Raw genomic sequence first — 13904 nt, forward strand, 5'->3', positions numbered from 1 at the left:
CATTATAAAGGGGAAAAAAAGACAAAATGAAACACTTGCCTGCATCACTCCCTCTTTAACATTTAATATGCTGATTGACTTGGGAGCAGCTCTCATTATACTTGCACAAAATTAACCTCAAGTGAGAAAAGGTGCTCACAGCACTGAAATTACTAAATAAAAATGTGTGCGTTTGTACTACTTTAAAAAAAAAAAAAAAAAAAAAAAAATTTAAACGCTCCACTATGTGTTGTGAGACATGTTGAAGAATGAAGATGAAGTGGCCATTGCAGACTTAATAAATAGGGTGTGATGTGGACAGGTTTCATCCTCTCGAGAAAATGATTTAAAAATTCTGCAGGTATTAAACAAAAGTGCCCCGCTGGGATTTTAATATGGTGACTTCATTACAATTTCAGCCATTGCTTTTCCCGCACAATTTTATCCAGCATAAATTTTAAAGGTGTGTAAGATGCAATTATTATTAAATTTGCAAGCAACTTCCAGATTAGGGGAATGTTGCGAGCAATATATCAGTGAAGGAAACCTAAAATGCATATTTATATAATATGTGACCACATCTTGAGATAGTTTCATAGTATAGCTCACCTTGTCATACCAGGACAGCTAAAAAGACCTTGTTACTTTTCCCCACCTTTGACACTAAATCAATCTTAGGAGTTGATCTTCCCTTCTATTTACCATTGATTTTTGTCTTCATAAGAAAGTCTAGTAAATGATTATATTAATATTATCTGCAGTGATGTGTAGCGTGCTCGCAGCTTCTTGAAGATCGCTGATTTACTCATTTCACTGTCAATCAAAGAGAGATCCCGCCACAGACAGATAATCCAATCATTAGAGAATCCAAACATCCAGGCCAAACATTACAGTAGTATAAACAACCTTAATTCGAAAGTTGCTTAAAGTTTCAAGTATGCAAATCACCCATTTCTTAGATCCCTGATAATGAAGAAAACAATGTTTAAACTACGAAAAATACCATGAGCCTGACAAAGCTTAGTATTTATCAATTTCGATCTATTTTTGCGTTATTTTATACATATGCACTGTATCACCAAAGTGAGGACATCCCTCGCATTTGTGCAGATATTTAAGTACATCTTTTCATGGGACAACACTGACAAAATGACACTTTGACAAAATGAAAAGTAGTCTGTGTGCAGATTATATAATAGAGTTAATTTATTTTCCCCTCAAAATAACTCAAAATATAGCCATTAATATCTAAACCCCTGGCAACAAAAGTGAGTACACCCCATAGAAACTACGCACATCCCTAAATGTCCAAATTGAGTACTGATTGTCATTTTCCCTCCAAAATGTCATCTGACTCGTTACAGGAGTGCTGTCAGCATTGCTGCAGCGACTGAAGAGGTAAGGGGTCAGCTTGCTAGTGCTCAGACCATACGCCACACTTTACCTCAAAATGGTATGCATGGCTGTCACCCCAGGAGGAAGCCTCTTCTGAAGATGGTACACAAGAAAGCCAGCAAACAGTTTGCTGAAGACATGTCAACAAAGCACATGGATTACTGGAACCATGTCCAACGGTCTGATGAGATGGGCGGGCGGGCGGGCTTTCTTGTGACAGCCATGCACACCAATTTGATGTAGAGCAGCGGTCTCAAACCGACTCCACAAAGGGCCGCAGTGGGTCCTGGTTTTTGTTCCAACAGATCCAGCACAAACAGTTCAACCAATGAGGTTTCTACTAACATAAGCAGCACCTGATTGCAATCAACTGATTACACTTGTAAGAAACCAGATTGGTGAAAAGGTATTTGTCTCGTTTGGTTGGAATGAAATCCAGTACCCCCTGCGGCCCTTTGAGGACCGGTTTGAGACCACTGATGTAGAGTGTGGCGTATGGTCTGAGCACTAACAGACTGACCCCTACCTCTTCAATCTCTGCAGCAATGATGACAGCACTCCTGTAACGAGTCACATGACATTATGGAGGGAAAATGACAAGCAGTACTCAACTTGGACATTTAGGGATGTAGTTTCTAAGGGGTGTACTCACTTTTGTTGCCAGGGGTTTGGATATTAATGGCTATATTTTGAGTTATTTTGAAGGAAAAATGGATTAGCTATTATATAAGCTGCACACAGACTACTTTTCATTGTGTCAAAGTGTCATTTTGTCAGTGTTGTCCCATGAAAAGATAAATATCTGCAGAAATGCGAGGGGTGTACTCACTTTTTTGATAAACTGTACAGTATATACATATTCATAAGTATATAGTGTACACATAGATACATACATATACTAAGGGTGTAACAGTATTTGTATTTGTCCCGTACTGTTCAGTGCTCGCAGTCAGGTGGTGAATACATTTGAGAAGAAAAAAAATATATATATATACTGTAATTTTTGCACTATAAGGCGCACCAGACTATAAGCCGCTACCCACCAAATTTGGCACGAAAACAGCATTTGTTCATAGATAAGCCGCACTGGGATATAAGCCGCAGCTGTCCTCACTGTATAATGGGATAGTTTGACTGAAAGATATTAACCGGTAACACTTTATTTGACAGCGGCATAATACAACTGTCATAAGACCAAATAAACCATCATGAAGCTTTCAATCAATTGACCGCAAAGCTTCATTGCTTCAAGAAGCTTCATTTGGCCATCACTGCTCCCTTGGGGGAGACAGTCAACCTCTGCTGCCACCTGCTTTCTATTGTGGTCCAACATGCCTACTAGCATGCATTGCAGCGGTACAGATGTAAATAACGATCAAAATTCGTATTTTGCGCTAATTATTTCTTCAGTTACTGTTCCAGTTGTTTCATTAATTGCTGGTCATGTGTCATGAGCAGACAGATGTTATTAAAGATGTCATATAGTGTTATCCGACAGATTACCTCCCATTTGAATGGATGTAAAAGATCCGAATTGGACATTATTGGAGTTAGTGTCATAATTTGCCGGATGACGTCTGTCATAAAAATTCAGTAATGTCCATGATAGTGTTATGTCATAATTATGACGGTCTTATGATAGTCTTATGACACCAATGTCAATAAAGTATTACCCCAAATAAATCAACAAATAAGCCGCATTGGACTATAAGCCGCAGGATTCAAAATGAAGGAAAATTAGCAAATTACAAAAAAAAAAAGTAGTAAATTACGGTGTATATATACTGGAGTTAGTTCTCTTCAAATCCAGGGGGCAATAGAGATAATGCGCCTAAACTAACAACTGACATTACGGGAAAAAGAAGACATACCAAAACAGACTAAGGTAGAGATAATGCGCCTAAACTAACACCTGACATTACGGGAAAAAGAAGATATACCAAAACAGACTAAGGAGAAGTCATCGTTGATCAATACTAGGAATGTTATGGCGAATGTACAAAGTCAAATACAGTGTTACTAACACTTTTTGAAACGTATTTATTTTATATTTTCATCAGGAAATACTTATTTTTACATTCTATAAAACTAGAGTAGAAGTGTTCAAGAGAGACTATTGTATTTTGAATAGCTATCAAAGTCTGCCCTCTGGTGGTTCATCTGCATATGGACGTATTTATATGGAGTATGTTTTCAAATCCCAGGAAAATGAACAATTTTGGGCAAGGCTGTGCATGCATGCTTAATTACAAACAGGTCATGGAGTGAAAAAAATGGGTATGAATAAATCAGCAGTCCAGATCTTTTACCTATAGAGAACCTTTGGCACATCATAAAGAGGAAGTTGCAACAAAGAAGGCCCAAAACCGTTGAATAGTTACAGGCCTGTATTAGACAACTATGGGACAGCATTTCTAAACTTGAAAAACCTGTCTCCTTGGTCCCCAGACGTTTGCAGACTGTTCTAAAAAGAAGAAAGCATGCCTCTGTGGTGAAAATGGCCTCATCCTAACTTTTTTGAGATTCGGTCACAAAACTGGAATTTAAAACCAATATCTTCCCACCCCCTTAAAAATATACATTTCCTCAGTTTGAACTTTTGACCTGTCATTTATATACTATTCTGAATAAAATGTCGAAAAATGGCACTTCCACATCATTGAATTCAGTTTTTACTCACAATTTCTGTTGTGTCGTTTTTGGAATCCAGTTCGTACTTTGTAAGTTAATTCACAGTGTTCCCGTGAAAGTTTTAGGTTCGGGGCTACTGTGACTAAAATAAAATTCGTTTGGAGCACTGAGTGATGCATTGTGTGTGTGGTTTTGTTTACTTACCAAGGTCCAAGCTCTGGCACAGTGAGCCCAGTCCCTCAAGTACAGCCAGCTGCAGTTTGTAAGCCAAAGTGTGCGTGTAGATGGGTCCAGCTTTTGCACTAACGGGAGCTTGTTGAGCCAGAGAAGAGCTCAGCTTTGGCAAAATCTCCTTGGAGACCCTCCTTCTCAAGAAATCGCCACAAGTATGACCCAAAGTACACAAAACCTGAAAGAGCGATGCATAGATACGATGCAGTGACCATCCAAATGAAGATCCCACTTACCCCTGCAAATGGGCTTCTTTTCCCATCACGCAATTTTTTGGAGGGGGGGGGCGTACCCTAAAGGCTCTGAGGACGGCTAGTGGGTCATCAGCTGTCAATCTCTGCAGAAGTGCGGGCCAGCAGCGATGGGCCATGGGTAACAATTCATTTTCCCTCTCACTCAGCACACTAACGCACAGCTCCACTACATCCAGCGCCTAGAGGAAAACGTATCGTAAAGGTGTTGTAAAGTACATTAATGTTTGACTCTGTCTGCTGAATGCCGGAAATAGTATAGTTGTAATAGCATAGTAAATAGAAAGTCTGACATGATGACGTACAGTACAGTAAGGACTGCATGGGAACTAGAGCTGCCACGATTAATCACTTAACTCGAGTGATTAGAAAAAAGGTTGATAAAAAAGGAATCAACTTTTGCTGCTTCGAGTATTTGTTTAATTAAAGTGGTGTTGTAATGATTTGTTTTGAAAGTGTTTGCATTTAGTTTTATTGATTTGGGTGGATACACTACCTTCTAGTGGCAACAGTAAATATGACATAACTTATTTAACATGGCTCAATCCAGCTGCTCTCTGTTAAAACCAACATAAGGTAAGTTTTTGTTTGAGTTAATGTTTTTATTAATCAGTTGTAATTTGTTTATAGGTATTTTTAGCATTTTTTTTGAGGGAATACGTGTTGAACAATTTGTTAAGGGCATTGTTAAAAAGAAAAAAGAAAAAAACGTTAGCATTTTATAGCATTAAAAGATAGCGGACTTTTGCTATGCAAGTTAGCCAATTGTTTTTTTCGTTGTACTTAGATCCTCATTGATTTATTTTTTTTCACCATTTGAGACTAAGATCAGGATTTTATTTTAAATAAAAGTGCAATTCTGCATAGTTTGAAAAAACATTCAGGAATTTTATTTTGTATTTACATTTAATGCTCTTTTGAGAGTGCAATCCTAGCTAGCCTTTGTTTTACATCTCCTAAAATTTATTCTCAACAGCATTAAATGTTCCTAATCCGATTACTGGATTATTCAAACTAACTAATTGATAGATTAATTGATTACGTAAATAATCGATAGGTGCAGCCCTAATGGGAACTGTAATTCGCAAAATTGTTCTTCCAGTCTTACAGTTACTAGCGTGCTGTTATTATATTTTTGTCTTTGTCGCTTCCTATAACCTACACAATTGTACCTTGAGGCGGAGGCAGAGGTTTGCGTCAGACAGCAGATGAATGCAGCGCTCCATAACATCTTTGGTAATGCTTAGGTGCGTGGGAAGTTCTGCTTTCACATCTGGACAACCATCCTCAGCATTTTCCTCAAACTCTACAGGGGGAGGGATCTCTACAAAAACAGTAATATATTGTATCACACTCCCAGGAAAACTTATAAAAAACGTATTTTTCAGACTATAAATCGCAGTTTTTTTTTTTTTTTTTTTTTTTCCATATTTTGACCAGGGGTGTGACTTATACTCTAGAGCAGGGGTGCCCAATCCCGGTCCTCAAGAGCCCCTATCCAGCTTGTTTTCCATATCTGCCTCCTCTAACACGCCTGAATCAACTAATCAGGATCGTTATCAGGCTGCTGCAGAGCTTGATGATTAGCTGATCATTTGATTCAGGTGTGTTAAAGGAGGGAGAAACAGAAAACAAGCTGGATAGGGGCTCTCTAGGACCGGGACACCAGATTGGTAAAAATGTTTCCTCTTGATGGGTCGGAACAGAAACCTGCACCCACTGCGGCCCTTTGTGGAATAGTTTGCCCACCCTTGCTCTAGAGCCTGTCCTCAATTAGCGGACCGCGGTCCACAGCACTCCTCTCTGCAGACCAACGGACAAACGAAAAAAAAAAAACAACAACTATTTTTCAACATCATTTGTATGAATCGCCGATCTATCGCTATGTGCTACTATTCTATCGCTAAATTCTGTTTCATCTTTAGTCAAATATCTTCCATGTTCCCACTTCTGATGTCATCTCTATGATAACGGTGTGCTGATTGGCTGAGAGAGCGTGCATGGATGCGCTGAGAGAGCCTGCATGCTACTAGCTAGCGTGGCGGATCGCAGCAGTGTGAAACACGAGTCGCACCCGGCACTTTGCAATCCCAGTAGATAGTATGCTCAAAGTTGACCAAGAGAAGAAAAGTGGACAGCAAAAAATGGCCATTTCAAGGAGGAATGAAATGACAAATATGCGTCCATTTTACCAACTGCAAGTACCAAACCTATGTGCTTAATATGCTTAAAGACAGATGCTCTGATAAAAAGTAAAAATGTGAAACGCCATTATGTTAAAGAGCACAGCTCTTTTGAAGATAAGTTTCCTCCTAAATCAGAATTGAGAAGGCATGAAAATCTCACTCTCAGATTCCTCAACCACAAGACGCACTGAAGTACTGGCTGATGATGTCAGTAAACAGCTTTGCGACTAATGCTATTTCTCTCATTGAGCAGTGTTTTACAGTTAGTTACTGTCAATAATTGTTATGTTTGCGCCTTAATGACAGAATTTGTCATTTATGTTCTGAACAGGTGAACATGTACTGTACTATTTCCACATGTTTTCTTTTTGTGTCCAGCAGTGTTTTACAATTACAAAATGTACTGTCAGTAATTATTGTTTGCACCTTAATGGCAGATCTTGTCAATTATTTAGTTTACATGTGTAAACATTGTACTTGCATGTTTTTTTTGTGTGTGTATTTTTATTTTAAGTCAAAAAAAAAGTTTTGTTAATTCATTTTTAGTTAATCAGAATGTACATTGTATTTTTGTTTGGTCGAAGGAAAACCACCATTACCACCTTTGACCTGCCTTGTACTTTACCGACATGAATAACTGGATCCTTGCTTGTATGAAAATAATAATTGTGGACCTTCAAGATTTGTATTTGAGGACCCCTGCTCTAGAGCGACTTATGTGTGAAATTATCAACACATTATTTTTTCATTTCACATGTTATTTTCACACTAAACCGCAAGAGGGTGCTTAAGACTGGCGTTTCAACATTGGCGGTAACTTATAAATACAACTGAGAAGGGATGAACAAGAAAAAAGAAAAGAAAAGAAAATCATATTCTACAGATTACAAACTGCAAGTGGTGAAATATGCAGCTGAAAACGGTACGTTCCCAGTGCGTTGTTTATGCGTCATCTAACGTTAGCATACCCTACACCTATTCAGCCTGTTGCTATCTACAGTATTCTATTTTGATTTTAAATTGCCTTCCAAGATGACATGTCTGTTCTTGGTGTTGGATTTCCTCTAATATATTTTCCCCCCAAAATGTGACTTATAATCCGGTGCGATTTATATGGGTTTTTTTCCGTCGTCATTGCGCGTTTTTTGGTCCGAAAATACGATACGTATTGTCACGTCAGGTCAGCATTGAGTCTTAAAAAATCCGAAGCAGCTCGACGTAATGCGATAATTACATAAGAGGCGATGTTAGCGCAACATGTCTTTTTAAACCAAATGAGCACTGAATTTACATTGCATTCATACCAAGGTCTTCAGCGTCGTCTTGGTCTATTCCAATGCCTTCCGCCAGCTCTTTTTGTTTACGATAGTTTAGTAGGAACTGGCGAATGTCGAAGACTTCCTGGTTGATGGAGGTCTGTTTTGATCTGGCAGACACCTTGGTTGTTTTAGAAATCAAAGGAAACCACCTTGCTGGATGAAAAGCAAACAGGATAATAAATGTAAATGAGGTGAGGTGTGCTCTGAGCAATTTTTGTCTTTCCTTTGAGTAGTTGTGTATTATTCCAAGTGTAAATTTGAAAAAAGGCATCACTTGTGAGAGCTTACCAAGCGCCTTCATGAGTGCGTGTAGTACAGAGCAGAAGAGAGAGGCTGTGTTATCATAGGTGAGATCGAGAGCCATTAGCACATCCTGGACAATGTCTCGGACCAGAGGCAACAACGTGGAGTCAGAGTGAGCCAACATTACAGTTAGCACTCGTGGAGCCTGGACAGCAAGACAAACAGAAGTAAAACCCTTTCTGTAATGGTTACGTGCTAAAACTCACCTGTGGATGCTGGCTGAGCCTCTGTAAATTGAGTGAGATGTCATTGAGGAGATAGTCCGAGTTTTCATTGATCAGCTCCTTCAGAGACAAGTAGCCACATGCCTTGCTGATGTCCCACATGGTGTCCAGCGCTGCTTGGCTGATCAGAAATGTCTCCTCCCCTGCTTTTTCCAGCACAGGGTACAGCGATGTCATCAACAGGGGACGGAAGTTGTCTCCCAAGGCTTGAGCAAAGCAGGCCATGCCCTCCAGCTGGATGCACAGCTGCCAGATGTTACTGTTGAGCTGGTGGATCGTTGAGGCGGGCGAGGACGCAGGGATGACTTGGAGAGGGTCGGCACAAGTGTTGGATATGGAGAGGAGGACGTGCGGCTTCAGCAGCTACAGATAGAAACATCATCATCATGCATTTCAGAGGTTACTATTTTGGCCTGCACATAAAACAAAACTTCATGAAATTGAAATTCTCAATAAAGCAAAAACTGGTGAATCTTACTCGGGGTAATCTGCTCCTCGCTTTTAGTTCTGCCACACCCATGGTAGTAACACTTCTAATACCACATATGAATCCATCACAAGCAACTGAAAATGCTTGCCATCCGAGAGATCGTCAATGGCCAATCAGTGTGATGAATTGAATTTGTCACATACAGTGATAAGCAAAAGTATTTGCACGCCTTGTGATTTTGCTAGTTGACCCACTCAGAAAATAGGTAGAGGTCTGAAATTTCAATCATAGATCCTCACTGTGTATATACAGTGTATCACAAAAATGAGTACACCCCTCACATTTCTGCAGATACAGTGCCTTGCAAAAGTATTCAGCCCCCTTGAACCTTGCAACCTTTCGCCACATTTCAGGCTTCAAACATAAAGATATAAAATTTTAAATTTTTGTCAAGAATCAACAACAAGTGGGACACAATCGGGAAGTGGAACAACATTTATTGGATAATTTCAACTTTTTTAACAAATAAAAAACTGAAAAGTGGGGCGTGCAATATTATTCGGCCCCCTTGCGTTAATACTTTGTAGCGCCACCTTTTGCTCCAATTACAGCTGCAAGTCGCTTGGGGTATGTTTCTATCAGTTTTGCACATGGAGAAACTGACACTCTTGCCCATTCTTCCTTGCAAAACAGCTCGAGCTCAGTGAGGTTGGATGGAGAGTGTTTGTGAACAGCAGTCTTCAGCTCTTTCCACAGATTCTCCATTGGATTCAGGTCTGGACTTTGACTTGGCCATTCTAACACCTGGATACGTTTATTTTTGAACCATTACATTGTAGATTTGGCTTTATGTTTTGGATCATTGTCCTGTTGGAAGATAAATCTCCGTCCCAGTCTCAGGTCTTGTGCAGATACCAACAGGTTTTCTTCCAGAATGTTCCTGTATTTGGCTGCATCCATCTTCCCGTCAATTTTAACCATCTTCCCTGTCCCTGCTGAAGAAAAGCAGGCCCAAACCATGATGCTGCCACCACCATGTTTGACAGTGGGGATGGTGTGTTCAGGGTGATGAACTGTGTTGCTTTTACGCCTAACATATCGTTTTGCATTGTGGCCAAAAAGTTCAATTTTGCTTTCATCTGACCAGAGCACCTTCTTCCACATGTTTGGTGTGTCTCCCAGGTGGCTTGTGGCAAACTTTAAACGAGACTTTTTATGGATATCTTTGAGAAATGGCTTTCTTCTTGCCACTCTTCCATAAAGGCCAGATTTGTGCAGTGTACGACTGATTGTTGTCCTATGGACAGACTCTCCCACCTCAGCTGTAGATCTCTGCAGTTCATCCAGAGTGATCATGGGCCTCTTGGCTGCATCTCTGATCAATTTTCTCCTTGTTTGAGAAGAAAGTTTGGAAGGACGGTCGGGTCTTGGTAGATTTGCAGTGGTCTGATGCTCCTTCCATTTCAATATGATGGCTTGCACAGTGCTCCTTGATATGTTTAAAGCTTGGGAAATCTTTTTGTATCCAAATCCGGCTTTAAACTTCTCCACAACAGTATCTCGGACCTGCCTGGTGTGTTCCTTGGTTTTCATAATGCTCTCTGCACTTTAAACAGAACCCTGAGACTATCACAGAGCAGGTGCATTTACACGGAGACTTGATTACACACAGGTGGATTCTATTTATCATCATCGGTCATTTAGGACAACATTGGATCATTCAGAGATCCTCACTGAACTTCTGGAGTGAGTTTGCTGCACTGAAAGTAAAGGGGCCGAATAATATTGCACGCCCCACTTTTCAGTTTTTTATTTGTTAAAAAAGTTTAAATTATCTAATAAATGTTGTTCCACTTCACGATTGTGTCCCACTTGTTGTTGATTCTTGACAAAAAAATTAAATTTCATATCTTTATGTTTGAAGCCTGAAATGTGGCGAAAGGTTGCAAGATTCAAGGGGGCCGAATACTTTTGCAAGGCACTGTATTTAAGTATATCTTTTCATGGGACAACACTGACATAATGACACTGACACAATGAAAAGTAGTCTGTGTGCAGCTTATAAAAATAATAGAGTTTAGTGATGCACAATAATACATTTTTCAACCGATATCGATAACCGATAATTTCCTGCCCCTTCCACCCAATAACCGATAATGTCACGCCGATAATTCTATTCAAATATGTATGTAAAATTTTAAAGTATACAAAGATCAAATGTTACTGTGCAAAAATGTAATTTAGTGCTATATTTTCTCCACATCAAATGTGAACAAGTAGTAAATTCCAACAACTAAACAATGACAATGACGTTGTGTAATGGTAAGCTTTGGCAACAATTACTTAGAGAGTAAACACCAAAGTTGCACAAAAATGCCTTTAAAAGTAAGCCATTCCTAACATATATCACATTACTACACTCCAAAAACACCTCCTTACTAGCAGAACTAGCAGCAACTAGCAGAATTGGACAAAACTGTTGATTGCGCACATTTGGAGGCTAAATCAAGTATATAATTATCGGATTGAATTATCGGTTGAATTTCGTTTTATCTGGATTATCTGTGTGACGTCAAAATTGCCATTATCGGCCGATAATTATCGGTGACCGATATTATCATGCATCTCTAATAGAGTTAATTTATTTTCCTCTCAAAATAACTCAAAATATAGCCATTAATATCTAAACCCCTGGCAACAAAAGTGAGTACACCCCTTTGAAAAAACGTATATCCCTAAATGTCCAAACTGAGTACTGCTTGTCATGTTCCCTCCAAAATGTCATTTGACTTGTTACAGGAGTGCTGCCAGCATTTCAGGTGGGGGGGGGGGGGGGGGGGTGTCAGCCTGTTAGTGCTCAGACCATACGCCGCACTCTACATCAAATGGTTGTGCATGGCTGTCACCCCAGGAGGAAGCCTCTTCTGAAGACGGTACACAAGAAATCCTGCAAACTGTTTGCTGAAGACATGTCAACAAAGCACATGGATTACTGGAACCATGTCCTGTGGTCTGATGAGACGGCCGGGCTTTCTTGTGTACAGTCTTCAGAAGAGGCTTTCTTCCTGGGGTGACAGCCATGCACACCAATTTGATGTAGAATGCGGCGTATGGTCTGAGCACTAACAGGCTTACCCCCCACCTCTTCAATCTCTGCAGCAATCATGACAGCACTCCTGTAACGAGTCACATGACATTTTGGAGGGAAAATGACAAGCAGTACTCAATTTGGACATTTAGGGATGTACGTCTTTTTTCAAAGGGGTGTACTCACTTTTGTTGCCAGGGGTTTAGATACAGTGGGGAGAACAAGTATTTGATACACCGCCGATTTTGCTGGTTTTCCCACTTGCAAAGCATGTAGAGGTCTGTAATTTGTATCATAAGTTCTCTTCAACTGTGAGTAACGGAATCTAATACAAAAAAACAGAAAATCGCGTTGTATTATTTTTAAATAATAAATTTGCATTTAATTGCATGAAATAAGTATTTGATACATCACAAAAATCGAACTTAATATTTGGTACAGAAACCTTTGTTTGCTATTACAGATACCAAACGTTTCCTGTAGTCCTTGACAAGGTTTGCACACACTGCAGCAGGGATTTTGGCCCACTCCTTTGGCCACACAGATCTTCTCCAGAGCCTTCAGGTTTCGGGGCTGCTGCCGGGCAACACGGAGTTTCAGCTCCCTCCATAGATTTTCTATCGGGTTCAGATCTGGTTCAATCCAGGACCTTAAGATGCTTCTTATGGAGCCACTCTTTAGTTGCCTTGGCTGTGTGCTTTGGGTCGTTGTCATGCTGGAAGACCCAGCCACGACCCATCTTCAGGGCTCTCACTGAAGGAAGGAGGATGTCAGCCAAGATCTGGCGATACATAGCCCCATCCATCCTCCCCTCAATACGGTGCAGTCGTCCTGTACCCTTGGCAGAGAAGCAGCCCCAAAAAATGATGTTTCCTCCTCCATGTTTCACGGTTGGGATGGTGTTCTTGGGGTTGTACTCATCCTTCTTTTTCCTCCAAACACGACGAACCGAGTTTAGACCAAAAAGTTCCATTTTGGTCTCATCCGACCACACTCCCATTGCTCCTCTGGATCATCCAGATGGTCAGTGGCAAACTTCAGACGTGTCTGGACATGCACTGGCTTCAGCAGCGGGACCTTGAGTGCGCTGTCGGATTTTAATCCATGACGGCGTAATGTGTTTCTGATGGTTTTCTTCGAAACTGTGGTTCAAGCTCTCTTCAGGTCATTGACTAGGTCCTGCTGTGTAGTTCTGGGCTGATCCCTCACCTTCCTCATGATCAGTGATGCCCCACGAGGTGAGATCTTGCATGGAGCCCCAGAACGAGGCAGACTGACCGTCAACTTGAACTTCTTCCATTTTCTAATAATCGCTCCAACAGTTGTTACCTTCTCATCAAGCTGCTTGCTTATTTTCCTGTAGCCCATCCCAGCCTTGTGCAGGTCTATTTTTTGATCCCTGATGTCCTTACACAGCTCTTTGGTCTTGGCAATTGTGGAGAGGTTGGAGTTTGTTTGAGCATGTGAAAAGGTGTATTTTATACAGGTAACAAGTTCAAACAAGTGCAGTTACTTCCGGTAATGAGTGGAGAACAGGAGGGGTTCTTAAAAAAGAACTAAGAGCCAAAATATTTACTAGTTGGTAATGTATCAAATAATTATTTCATGCAGTTAAATACAAATTTATTATTTAAAAATCATACAATGTGATTTTCTGGATTTTTGTATTAGATTCCGTCCCTCACAGTTGAAGAGAACTTATGATACAAATTACAGACCTCTACATGGCTTGCAAGTGGGAAAACCAGCAAAATCGGCATTGTATCACATAGTTGTTCTCCCCACTGTATTAATGGGTTTATTTTGAGTTATTTTGAGGGGAAAATAGATTAACTCTGTTATATATGCTGCACACAGACTACTTTTC

At 40.2% G+C, this 13904-nt stretch overlaps 1 protein-coding gene across 1 annotated transcript in view; it reads right to left on the reverse strand.

The window, feature by feature from the left end:
* Nucleotides 1–13904, reverse strand: part of tti1 (TELO2 interacting protein 1) — a 43623-nt gene that overhangs the window by 24731 nt on the left and 4988 nt on the right. The window contains exons 7-12 of the mRNA XM_057830378.1: nt 8502–8882; nt 8281–8440; nt 7978–8145; nt 5660–5811; nt 4529–4669; nt 4210–4414 (exon numbers count right to left, since the gene is read on the reverse strand). Coding sequence (XP_057686361.1) covers nt 4210–4414; nt 4529–4669; nt 5660–5811; nt 7978–8145; nt 8281–8440; nt 8502–8882 — 1207 coding nt within the window. The remainder of the gene's footprint in view (nt 1–4209; nt 4415–4528; nt 4670–5659; nt 5812–7977; nt 8146–8280; nt 8441–8501; nt 8883–13904) is intronic.

The sequence above is a fragment of the Corythoichthys intestinalis genome, chromosome 2 (assembly GCF_030265065.1).
Source record: "Corythoichthys intestinalis isolate RoL2023-P3 chromosome 2, ASM3026506v1, whole genome shotgun sequence".
NCBI classification, from domain to species: Eukaryota; Metazoa; Chordata; class Actinopteri; order Syngnathiformes; family Syngnathidae; genus Corythoichthys; species Corythoichthys intestinalis.